This window comes from Heloderma suspectum, chromosome 2, assembly GCF_057233095.1.
Source record: "Heloderma suspectum isolate Gila_16-S chromosome 2, 16-S_ref, whole genome shotgun sequence".
In the NCBI taxonomy this organism is placed as follows: domain Eukaryota; kingdom Metazoa; phylum Chordata; class Lepidosauria; order Squamata; family Helodermatidae; genus Heloderma; species Heloderma suspectum.
The window spans coordinates 165,326,682-165,340,128 of record NC_139459.1 but is presented as its reverse complement, the minus strand read 5'-3'; the positions used below and the strand labels follow the sequence as shown (position 1 = coordinate 165,340,128).

Genomic DNA, 13,447 nt, shown 5'->3' with positions numbered 1-13,447 from the left:
CTCCTGGTCAGAGCAGTGTTTCAACTTGTGGCCTTCCAGATATTTTGGCCTACAACTTCCATCAGCCCTCACCATTGGCTATGCTGATTAGGGCTGATGGGATTTGCAGGCCACAACATCTGGAGGGCTGCCAGTTGCCCACTCCTGCCCTAGAGAGATCTAATGTAGTAAGCTTATTATACTTGTACTTAGTAAACAACAAAGCTTTAAAAGGTACCCCATGTTAATTTTTTGTCCCAATACACCACAAGTATTTGACCTGAAATATCTGAGGAAAAAAATTAAAGCACATTTAATCTCATTTAAATGTTATATTATGTAGAATTTTTATTGGGTTACTTGTAATTTTTTTTAAAGAAAATAGCATGTACTTCCCTTCCATTGTTTAAATTTAAGAAAATAACAAAGGTACTGAAAACTGTTGACACACTAATTAATTTTAGTATCCCAAAAAACTGTGCGTGATATGCTGACAGCCACTCATCTATTTCAATGGAGTTTAACTCTTTTCCACTAAGGTTGTTGGTTCACCTTTAGTTTCGCTGTCACTATTTATTAGTACCAGTTCATTTTAAGACATATATGTATTTCAAAAACATATATGTATTTTCTCACAAACTTGCTAAGGATAATCACCCAAAAAACCTTAAGTACAACTTTGGAACTACCAAGGTTGCCTAACAGCGCATTTGCAATTGACACATATTCATTTTTACTACAGATCTTATGAAATGGACATTTTTCCACGGAAAAATAAAGCACTGGAAAATGTTCTGCCCCACATCACTGGTCAGAGGTTATAAAGTCAGAGTATAGGATCACTGAAGTGGGCTCAGCGATAATCCTGGTAAGATACAGGATTGTCTCCTGGATCCTTGTGCCTTTGATGTTGTGCCAGTCCCTCAGTCCAATAAGAAGCTTGCAACAGTAAATACAGAATGATATTTTGTGGCTTATTTGTAGTGCTTTACCCCAAAAGAAAACTATTTTTTGTATGTTGTTCATTCTTTTAAGTAAAACGCTGTCTTTAACTCAGTGGACTGGTTTGCACAATCATTGCACCCCACCATGGTGTGGATTGCGGCGCATGCTGGTGGCCATTTTGAATATTCAACCACTGGCAGGAGATTGCCATGGTTCATTGTGTCAGCCAAACCCAGGCAGTAGGGGTTGTTTGAAGGTTAACCCTCAAATAATCCGTGGTCTGTTGTAGGGTGATCGCTGCTGTGATCGTGTGAACCTGGTCAGAGTCTCTGGTAGTGGGTTGTGGACTCAGTTTAGAAGAATGCAAATATAGACTGCAACATGTTTGCATTATGTTTAGGTTTCATTTTAAACTGGATTTTTTTAAAGTAGCAATTGCTATATTTGAAATGTGGGATGATGATGATGATAATGATGATGAAAAATAAAGGTTTTAGTCTACTTGGCCAATATGCAGTGAGGAGGGCAGGGGAGGTAGCTGAGAGGATAATAGCTTGGTGAAGCCCACCTGGTGGTTTGTTTTATTAAGTACCATCAGTGTACATGGTGATATATAGAGTAATGTATGTAAAACAGGGCAGGTCCCTACCCCAGGAGCTTGCAATCTGAATTTGAACAGTAAGTAGGATGGGGGTGTATGGAAATGGAGAAGCAAAGGTAATGGATGTAGGGAAGGGAAGAATGGTTGGGAGAAGAAAAGGATAACAGGTGAATGTGAGCAAATACAGGACAAGTACTTAGGACAGGGGTCCCCAACCTTTTTGGATCCATAGGCACATTTGGGAGTTTGAGACAATGCTGTGGGCACCACCACAAAATACTTAATCAGTGGATTGCCACTTTGGTCTACTGTCTACCTGTTGTGTCTACGGATCTTAGGCTGCGTCTTATTCAGCATAAACTTTTGTTTCATGTCTATTGGACACTGCAACATCTCTTTAATAAAGGATTGTCTAATGTGGCTAATTAGTAGTAGAATACAGCTAATGCTTCTTTTAAACCTATATTTTGACAATGTCTAGAAGTTGTTTCTTTTTGGGAGGAGTTTATTACACAGATAAATTTTGTACTGGAACAGTCTTTAATATTCACTAATGTACAGACTCTTTTAATTTTTTTTCCTGCTTCATGGAAATTAACAAATGGTCAGCGTAAATGGATTCTCTGCACCCTTTTGACAGCTGAAAGACTGATATTGCAACATTGGAAGGATATACTCTCACCTCCTATAATGCAATGGACTGAGGATTTTACAACACTTTAAATATTTGGACAGATGGCATATAGACACCACCTTCAAATGGATACTTATTTGGATATTTGGTCTGCTTTTGTTGAAACCCTTGTATAATAGAAAGATATATGCATTTCATACAAATCCATGTATGCATATTTAAAAAATGGAGATAAAATTCATTTTGGGTGCTTGTGGGCACCATATTGGGGATGTACTTGGGGTGCCATTGGAGGTGCCTGTCGGCACCAAGGTAGGGACCCCTGACTTAGGAGACTTCAGAGGAAAGGGATTTTGAGGAAGGAGCTGAAGAAAGAGAGGAAGGTGACACCACAGTGGTCTGGGAATTCTAAGCTGACTTCGACCTAATCTATTCCTTCCTGCCCAGGCTGCCTTGTACCACCCTGGAAAGACTGACTTCTTTTTTTAGAAAGCAAAATCAAAGGGAAATGTGGATGCCTTCTTATGCTTTCATTGGCCATGATCCTCCTTATGGGGAATATGTGGACAAACAGTAGTAAGGGTCACTCTAAATAAGTCTTAACTGAAGTGCATAATGTTTTATTCTGTTGTTCATGTGAACTTGACCTTAGTTCTTCAGCATGATTACTAGAAAGTTTAATTAGAGTGCTGATGTTGCAAATATATCACAAACGGTGTACGTCTGTGGTGTGGGTGTTGCTTTTGTTTTTTGCATGTGTTTAAATGTGTGATTCTTCTGGATTGGACTGTAGCAGTCTATTCGTGTTGTTGGCCTTGATCCTAGATAGGTTTGCCTATACTTAATATTTATACACCAGGTTGCTCTGTTAAATTTGTGCTAGGCAGATGACAGCCATTTTACATCTTGAAGTGCTGACAGGATGCAGATATTTTAAACAGAATATTAAGTACAGTTGTTGTTTTTCAACAGTGTTGGAATAGATATTTGTAACCGGGAGAAAACCCTCATCACCACGCAGGACCGGTGCTATGAGCTAACAAAGGCTTTGAAGTTCACAGGTAGGTGAAATGAGAGGATAAAAAAAATCACATTTCAACTCTTTTAACAACGAGGGGCATAAATAGAAGGCATTTAAGGGGCATATTTGAGTAGTTTTTGTGTCATTTATCAGTGATTTGCTAAATGAGATTGGAAAGTGTTTGTTAAAATAATTTTTAAAAAACCTGCACATTGCCAATGGTAAGTCAAAGCTATTTATTTTTCATTATAAACACAAGGTAACCATGTAAATAAATTACTAAAAGTGTGTCTTTAAAGGGCAATATCTTGTTTAGGAGTGTGTTGCAGGGTGGGGATCTTTCGGGGCATAGTCTCAAGTGGAATTTCATACAAAGGAAAATTCCTGATGAGATTTTAAAAAAAAAGTGACAAGAAAGATCAGGTGGAAGAGATGGAAAGGAAAGGAATGTCTCAATCTAAATGTTTCAGTGCAAGGTAATACTTTCAGTTTTGTATCATACATTGCTAAGGATTACTTATTCTTGCAATAATGTGCATAGGTGTAAGAGAAAACCTACATGCATGACAATTATGCACTTCTGTTTTACTATCTGTACACATATAGGGATCCAGCTGCCAATTATGGTTTGCCAGTACACATGGTAAAATACGCTTATATACAAGCATTGTGCCCTTTGAATATTCTTTATAAAGTGCCTTGTATGTAGATGGTGCTAAATAAATAATAAGATGTTGCTTAATTCCGCTGTGGATGGGTTTTAGCTATGAATCTGCAGGTTTGGCTGAGTGATACTGGAACAAGGACCTAATGGAATCTGGTGAGGTTCAGAAGCCTTTGGTAGCGTGGTAGGCCTTGCGTGATATGTGGTCCTTCTACTCTGATGTGATATGATGAGTAACTGGCAGAACCAGGAAGAATCTGGGCCTACCAGCACCATTTCTCTAAACACAAATGGTGGTTCTACTTACCCCTAGCCCTCTTCTGGCTTGTACATAATCTAACAAGAAGGCAGTGCTCAAAACAATGCTAGAAACATAGAGAGAGAGAGAGAGAGAGAGAGAGAGAGAGAGAGAGAGAGAGAATGAATATACATAGAAAGCTGCAGAGGCAAATTTATTAATGGAAAGTCCAAGAACTGAGCCCTGTTCCTTTTCCCATGAGATCATTGTAAATATTGTAGTAAAACCTGTTTTTAAAAATAAAAGTGATGATCAGGCAGATACCTTAAAAGAGCCCACGAAACATCCCCATCTGGTCACCTGGAGGCAATTCTTGCCACAGACAACCAGGTCGGTAGGTAAGTTGTATAAGTGACTCCTGAAGTAGCAGAGGATGTTATCAAGAGGGAGAGCTGCTCTAGCAGATGTGATGCCGTGCCAGACACAGTTGTGTATCATGTCTGTGTATCATGTCTGACATTTTGTGGAGTTGTATGCAATGAAAGAAAGATTGACATCCCAAATTAAGTTAGTTGTGAGCTGTGGGCTGACCTGGGGAGGCGCAGTCCACACCAGCAGTTGGTGGACTGGTGGTAGGAGAGTGGCTGGTATCAGGCTAGAGACCGTGCAACCCCAGGGGGGATGGATTGGCTTCCAGGGAGATGCAGATGACACCGCTTCCTTCTGTGAAGGAAGATGGAAGGACTGTCTGTGAGCTAATTACAGGGGCATAAGAACTTAAGAGCCATGCTGGATCAGACCAAGGGTCCATCTAGCCCAGCATTCTGTTCACACAGTGGCCAACCAGCTGTTGACCATTAACCCACAAGCAGGACACAAGTGAAATAGCACCTTCCCAGCCATGTTCCCCAGCAACTGGTGTACATAGGCATACTGCCTCTGACACTGGAGGTAGCACATCACCACCAGGACTAGTAGCCATCAATAGCCTTCTCTGCCAGGAATTTATTTAACCCCCTTTTAAAGCCATCCAAATTGGTGGCCATCACTACATCTTATGGTAGCAAATTCCATAGCTTAACTATGTGCTGTGTGAAGAACTACTTTTATCTGTCCCAAATCTCCCATCAATCAATTTCATGGGATGACCCCACTGGGTTCTAGTATGATGAGAGAGGGAGAAAAATGTCTCCATATCCACATTCTCCACACCATGCATAATTTTGTACACCTCTATCATGTCTCCCCTTACTTGCGTTCTTTTCAAGCTAAAAAATCCTAGCTTTTGTAACCTTCCCTTGTAGGGGAGATGACCAGAAATGTACACAGTATTCTAAGTGTGGTCGCACCATAGATTTGTGTAGGGGCAGTATGATATTGGCAGTTTTGTTCTCACTTCCTTTTCTGATTATGCCTAAAATGGAGTTTGCCTTTTTTACAACAGCTGGACACTGGGCTGACATTTTCTTGGTTGTTCACCGCTAGCTCAGATCCCATCAGGTTATACTTGAAGTTGGGATTTTTTGCCCCAACATGCATCACTTTACACTTGCTTACATTGAACCGCATTTGCCATTTGGATGTCCATTCTCCCTGTATGGAGTTATCCTTTTGGAGCTCTTCACAATCCCTTTTTGTTCTAACCACCCTAAATAATTTGGTGTCATCAGAAAATTGCCACCTCACTGCTCGCTCCTAATTCCAGATCATTTATGAACAAGTTGAAAAGCATTGGTTCCAATATAGAGACTTCTGAATATGCCTTATGGGGAGAAATAAGGGGGTTGGTTGGAAGCTGATACCTGCAAGTCTGGCAAAAGAAGCCTTTTATCTGTATCATATTTACCTGGCTATGTATTTTCCTGTGAGTTAATGAAGATGGGCATGCAAGCCCTGATCCAGGGTTGAGGATGGGGGCAAGTTTCAGTCATATGCAGTAATCAAAAGACTTCTGGTACTCCAGTTATTCTCAGTGCTTTCTCTTCCCTAAGCGCAGGTGGTGATGCCTTTGGATTAGCAGCACATCCTGTGTTATAATGTTATGTACCACTGATTATGTTTCATTGACAGATGAAGAATAATTGTAGTTTCCCCACCTAATAATGAATTCTCTTGCTCTAGGATATTACTTTGAACAACATTGTTGACAATGTCCACTCCTGATCCTCCAATGGGAGGGACACCACGTCCTGGACCTTCTCCTGGGCCAGGGCCGTCTCCTGGTGCTATGCTGGGCCCCAGTCCTGGACCATCCCCTGGTTCTGCCCATAGCATGATGGGCCCCAGCCCTGGGCCACCATCAGCAGGGCACCCTATACCACCACAGGGGCCTGGAGGTTATTCTCAGGACAACATGCATCAGATGCATAAGGTAATAAAACATAACGTTACTTCATCTGTGTGTAATTAATTTAAATTGCTTTGCTTGTAAATTCAAATAGAAAATGAAAAAACAAATATTCAGTGCTGGATTTATCCCTCTTTCATTATTGCCCCCTCTAATAAAATACAGCTCATCAGAACCTTTTCTTAGTCTTATGTTTCAGCACAGGAGGTAGGAGACTTATTTGTTGAATGGTTTTCCCCTCCATTGGTCCATTACTTTCAGAAATTCAGTTGTTTATCTTTCTGGTTTTACCTACTTCCTATGGTTTCCAATGTCTATTTCTAAGTGGTGCTGAGACTTTCCCTTTTCCAGATTATGTTAACCTGTAATATTCCAGCCAATTCTTCTCTTTTGAAATCTGTTGTGTTGCTATGTGAAATGGCTTTGAACAGCTATCCATAGATTTTTGTAATTAGTCTCCCCCCCCTTTTTTTTTAAGGAAGTTGAAAGTTATCAGTGTTGGTGGGCCACCTAATAATTTAAGTCATGCCCACTAGCAATAAAACATAGTTCCTGATTTGTCATTAATTCCTTTCCATCTACAAAACTTTCTGCAGCCAGTAATGCATTAGGCTTACATTTGTTTGCAATATACACTTTTGGATTGCACCCAGTCCAACAACAAAACCCTGCACAATTAACCCAGAAGAGTGAAAATTCTGGGTACACAAAAAAGGGGGTGGCGGCTATAACAGCTTGGAGGATTGCAGGATCAGAACCAAACTTTATATGCAGCCCCTTCTAGTCGGGAGGAACCCAATGCACCATCAAAACCCTGTGCAATTACCCCGAGGAGGGAAGATCCCAGGTGTACCAAAAAGGGGATGACAGAAATAAACCCTTGGGGGTTTGCAGGATCGGGACAAAACCCTCAGCTGCACATTTCCTCCCATAGCCATTGCTGGCATAGACGCCTTTATTGTCATCAAAATCAACAGCGCTTTAATGCCGTTGCAAAATTGTGCAAAAGCAAAATTGTGCAACCCCGCCCCCAATAGCCATTTTGCTTCTTCATGGAAAAGTGACCAGAGAAGAAAAAAAGGGGTGGGAGCTATAGCTCCCTGACAGTTTGCTGGATTGGGGTGAAATTGCACAGGTAGGGTGCCCCCATGGGGTGTCTTCAGGTGCTGCAGTGGATAATTGTGCAATTTGTATTCTTCTTGGAAAAGTGTGCATAACAGGAAAAAAGGGGTGGGAGCTATAACTCCCTGACAGTTAGCTGGAATGGGGCAAAATTGCACAGGTGGGGTGCCCTCATGGGGAACTTTCAGATGCTGTAGTGGATAACTCTGGAACTGCGGTGTAGTAGATAATTGCAGAACTCACTTCATGGAAAAGTGAGCAGTTCTTCCCCCTTTCCCCCATTTCCCAAGTTACGCAGTTTCAAAGTACCGTATTTTCCGGCGTATAAGACGACTGGGCGTATAAGACGACCCCCAACTTTTCCAGTTAAAATATCACGGCAAGCGATGTACCTTACTGGCGATTGGCTGGTTGTTGTATACAAAGCCTGCTTGGATTGGTCAGCTCTCCCTGCCTGCCCAGCCCTCCCTGTCTCCAAGACTATCACGCCTCTTTTTTCCATACCCCGGGCGTCCCGGACGCCTGCAGCTTGCTCCGCCCTTCACTTACACCTTCCCGGTGAGGCGCCCGCTCACCTCGTCATCGGGACCGCGTTAAGTCACTTCTTTCCATGAATCCTGGTGAGTGGATTTTCTTCTACCATACTTGTACAGCGCCGCCCTTGCTGCTTTCATATGGTCGCCGCATACGGCGGGGATGCAGCCACGGCCGTTTTTGAGCTCCCCCCACCATATGCGGCGACCGCAGATTCTCCAGTCCGACTCGGTAGTTTCAGCACCCGCCCTATAAGACGACCCCTGGCGTATAAGACGACCCCCGACTTCTGAGAAGATTTTCCTGGGTTAAAAAGTCGTCTTATACGCCGGAAAATACAGTAGCAGTCAGGGAAGCCTGTCATTGTGTAAAACTTTTCTGTAGTGGGGTAGCGTGATAGTGTGAGGCTGTCATTGTACATGAGGAAAACTGTCATATTGTAACTGTAGCGTGGCATCAGGGAAGGCTGTGCTTGTTTGGCTGCGATTGTTCCTGGGCTGCTTGGCAGATCTTAGAAAAAGGGCTCTGCAGGATAGAGCAAAGCAGCTGCATCAGTTTTGGCTGCTCTTGCCAGCCAGCTCTGTAGGTGAGCAGAATAAGCCATGGTGAGCACCAGACAACACGATAACCCTCGGTGGCGTAAATAACCCTTACAGCAGACCGTGGGTTATCAGAGTGGGTTACTTCAGCCAAATAAGCCATCGTGGATTAAAAAATTCTCAACAGATGACACGATAACTCACGATGGGTTAAATAAGCCATGGTGGCTTATTTAACCCATCATGGGTTATCGTGTTGTCCAAACCCAGTCAAGCTGTTAGGTAGACAGTAAACCTATAAGGATGTAGAATTACATCAGAATACTACTGAAAAAAAAACACAACATGCTAAAAATGCACTTATAAAAACAAAATTGAACTTTTTCTGGAGTGGGGAGAGGTAGGGGAAAGTGTTTTTCGTACAAATGTGTTTAGAAATGGCGTTTTAATGTTCAGTTAAATGTATATAGAACTTCTGCATCACATGTTACTGAGAATGTAATCCACGGTATCTGAGATATATGGTGTATACATATGACTTTGCTAGATACTGTTTATGATTAGCTTGGCTTTGGTCTAAAATGTATTCTCCATTATATATGGATATTTGTTCTCAGGTAAATGCCTCCACTTCAGATGGTGGCATATGTTTGGGCAAATTGGGTTGATAGTACTCGGTCATACAAATGCAAATAATAAGAACTTAGTGCAATCCTATACATGTCTACTCACAAGTTCCATTGAAAGTGGGTATAGCATTGCAGCCTGACTCCTCTGGATACCTCTAACGTGATTACCTGAATTTGCTCTATTTGCTGTATGTATTTGCTGAATAGGCTGTGCTTTTTATGTAGGGGTAGCTGAGCTCTTTCATATGTTTAAATGAATTCTAGATATTTGGTCTTATGTTTTTGTTGCAGCCAATGGATTCTATGCATGAGAAGGGAATATCTGAGGACCCTCGTTACAGCCAAATGAAGGGCATGGGAATGAGGCCTGGTGGGCACACAGGAATGGGGCCTCCTCCAAGCCCAATGGATCAGCATTCTCAAGGTACTGCTTCTTCAGGATAAATATGGAGCTGACTGCTAGTTTTCTCTGCAGTCTTGATAACTGATTTTGAAATGGAACCACAACAGCGGAAAAGAATGGCCACAATTTATATAGTCATTTTTGATCTCATGACAGCTCAAGAAGGAATGCAGTCAAGCCTTCAGTCAGTGCTGCCACCGACGTGGTGTAGTATCTTGATCAAGTAAAGCTGTGTAGGAGCATAGCTTTTTAGCAAGACCAGAGTTCCAGTTTTTTGGAACCACATACATTTGTAGTTTTTTAACTGGGTGAGAAGGCAGATTTGGCACATGGTAGTAGCATTGCAGCTACTTTCTGCTATTGGGTTTGTTTGGGAACCTCTGACCTGGTTTGCATGTAATGCTAACTATGTTGTAGCGCTACATGGGCAAGCCCCAATGAGCCTAGAGAAAGCATCAGACTCACATACTTCTTCTCTCTTCTCTTCCTCTTGTGTGCCAGGTGGAGGACTTCTGCTAACTTTAGTTTCACTTGTAATGAATTTTAGCTTAACATTATGTTTGAACCAGGGATCATGGTTTTACCATTAATCTTAGTGTAATTCTTTGGTCCTAGAGAGGGTTTCCCAGAGGATTTTTGGGATTTCTCTCTCCAATGACAGAAAGAGAGGCCTGCCCTCGAAGTGGGAGACATGACCGTACCAATCTCCTACCCATGGCTGTAAAAAGCTCTGCAGCCAGTGCTACTGTGACACTGAAGAGGACAAAAAGGAGACGTGCTGGGGGGATGCCAGAAGAGGCTGTGGATCTACAAAATCCAAAGCCCTTCAGTTCATCTGACATGTCCCCAAACAGTGGGAAAATTATGCCAGTCCTGGAGCTGCCATAGTTTATTTCCTTCCCATTGGGAGCAATGCAGTAGAGAAGTGTTATTTTAAAAAACAGAACACCCAGCTGCAAAAGGTCAAATAAGGGGGGGAAAAGCTTCCCCCATCTTCTGCCCAGCGGCAGGGCATAGGAAAAGGTGGTTCCTCTACCTCAGTTTCTTTCTCCCTCCCCCATAGATTGCTGTGTTAGTCTGTGTCAAACCGTGGGTTATGAAGGTGGATTTCTAAACTAAGTGTTACTTGTTTTAAGCCAGGATTCCTGGTTCAGACATAACACTAAGCTGGGATTCTTTAACAGTGAAACTAAATTGTGTAGATGTCCTTGTAGCTATGCAGGAAGAGGAGAGGGGAGAGGATATTGTGTAAACGTGACACTTAGCTCGGGTCTGTTGAGCCTCATCCATGTAATGCTATACCATGAATTAGCATTATGTGCAAACGTGGCCAGTCTCCTCTGCAAACCTTACTTTTCAATTGTATAGTTGGAGAGTTTATGCTTTTACTTCCTAGTAAATATTGATGGCATAATTGCTCTCATTTTAGACAGCTAATTAAAAACACACACAATACATGTAGTGTCTACCAAAATGCAAAAGTGTGTATAAAATAAAACGTTTTATCCTTGATTATGGGTAGTACATCGTAAATGGATCTTTCTCTCTTCACCCCACCTCCTCCAGGTTACCCTTCTCCACTCGGTGGTTCGGAGCATGCATCAAGTCCAGTTCCAGCTAATGGTCCTTCTTCTGGCCCCCAGATGCCCTCTGGTCCTGGTGGAGTCCCATTAGATGGTACTGACCCACAAGCACTAGGGCAGCAGAATCGAGGCCCAACTCCTTTTAACCAGAATCAGCTACATCAATTGAGGGCTCAAATCATGGCCTACAAGATGCTTGCCAGAGGCCAGCCTTTACCCGACCATCTTCACATGGCAGTGCAGGGGAAAAGGCCAATGCCTGGAATGCAGCAGCAAATGCCAACACTACCTCCACCTTCTGTATCTGGAACAGGACCGGTGCAAGGACCAGGGCCTGTACCTGGACCAACACCTCCGAACTACAACAGACCTCATGGTAAGTAGGGCCCAAAGCAGCCGATCTCTCTTCCACTAGAACCACACCTCCTACTTCCTCTCCTTAAGGAGAGAAGTAGGCTGTGTAGGGGGAAAAAGCCTTACTCTGTGTGTATGTGTCTGTTCAATGTATGCATAGGTATGGGAGGGCCTAATATGCCCCCTCCTGGACCCTCAGGAGTTCCTCCAGGAATGCCTGGGCAGCCCCCTGGTGGACCCCCAAAGCCCTGGCCTGAAGGTAAGATCTGTGGTGGGAATTCACCAAAGTCCAGTTTTGTGTCTAATTTGTATATTGAAATATCATTTGCATGAACAACAGAGTATGATGGCATCTGAAAGACTAAAACTGTAAAGACTTTAAAAGACTGTTTGTTGGCTTTTGCTACAACAGATTAACATGGCTACCCCCTGCAAAAACTGCATAAAACTTGGGATTGGATGCCATATCCCATTGTTTCAGCGATACCAATTTGGGCCTTTTTGCCAGAAAATTAAAGTGGCAGTTTTTAAGATGTTTGGGGCAATAATATTAAAGTAAAATTTCAAATGCTGCCTGTCTGAAAACTACCACTGGATTTCAGATGCAATTTCTGTGCATGAATTATGGTTGGGTTTTTTGTTTGTTTCTTTTCACTGTAGTTGTGTTTTCAAGTAGTAAAGTATCTAGTTTATCAAAGTGTACTTTATTTTATTTATTTATGTGGGAGGTTTCTATTCTGCATTTTTATCAAACTATCCTCAGGTTGGCTCACAATAGCTTGCAATTTTATAAATATATACACACATGCACATAATCCACAGTTCCCTAGCAGATGGCAGAGGCCTTCATTCAGCTTTATAGTCCTAAGGCAAGTGGCAGCAGGGAGAGCAAGGTCTTTGTTCAGCTCCCCTAGTTGAAGACCAGTGTTTTAAATAATACTAAATGGGTTTTAAAATCATAAGCTTTGAAAACTTAACTAGGATTTATTTTGAGTTGCTTGCTTCTGCCTTCCTTGCATAAAGTTATATGTTTTCAAGCTAGTCTGCAGAACTGTGATGTCCTTTGGATTTCCTTTGGATAAATGTCCTTTGGATATCTCATGTCCAGAAATACTATAACTTCTACAGAATTCAACTGTGCTCTCTCTCATATGCACATACATGCTTCCTCTCACACATGCGCAGACTGGGGAACCACAATTTAAATGGGGAAGATGGCATGTGGGGAGAGAAATCTGAACATGCCATCTAGCACTGTCAGCTGGGTAGCAAGGGCAGTGGGGATGCATGATGAGATCTCAGTGCGGGGAGAGCTGGTATGTGTGTGTGTGCACAAGCTAGATGACCTTTCAGCTTTATCAGACATTTTACTGTTGGCAAGAATCTTTTACTCTGCATGTACTCTCGACTCTAACTGTAGTTAGAAAGTTATGGACATTCCATGACATCACTGCAGGTTAGTCAGTGTCTTGGAAAAACTTGTGGTCAACAACAGGAATCAAGCTGTTTTTGGCCTATTATATGTGCAAGATAGTTATTCAGATTTACTGCTCTTAGTGCAGCTCGGGTCTCTGTACAGGTTAAGTACAGAGTACCTACTGGATTGCATCTCAGGTCATTTGCCGGTATGGTGTAGTAGTAGTAGATAGAGTGACAGACGTAGGCTAGAGGGGCCAAGCCATGACACAATAATCAGTGGTTGATCAGGGACAGAGTCTCACTTAACTTCATGGTGTGGCTGTAAGGATGAAATGGAGCAGGGCAGGGGGTCAAGGGGGTGGAACACCAGCATATGCTGCCCTGAGCTCTTTGGACGTAGGCTAACTTAAAATGTATTAAACATATAATAAATGT

General features: G+C 42.4%; 1 protein-coding gene across 1 annotated transcript in view; it reads left to right on the top strand.

Annotated features, from left to right (window-relative positions):
• SMARCA4 (SWI/SNF related BAF chromatin remodeling complex subunit ATPase 4) overlaps window positions 1–13,447 on the top strand; it is a 91,648-nt gene that overhangs the window by 10,732 nt on the left and 67,469 nt on the right. The window contains exons 2-6 of the mRNA XM_084835713.1: window positions 3,132–3,220; window positions 6,204–6,453; window positions 9,545–9,677; window positions 11,223–11,615; window positions 11,754–11,852. Coding sequence (XP_084691839.1) covers window positions 6,232–6,453; window positions 9,545–9,677; window positions 11,223–11,615; window positions 11,754–11,852 — 847 coding nt within the window. The 5' untranslated portion in view covers window positions 3,132–3,220; window positions 6,204–6,231. The remainder of the gene's footprint in view (window positions 1–3,131; window positions 3,221–6,203; window positions 6,454–9,544; window positions 9,678–11,222; window positions 11,616–11,753; window positions 11,853–13,447) is intronic.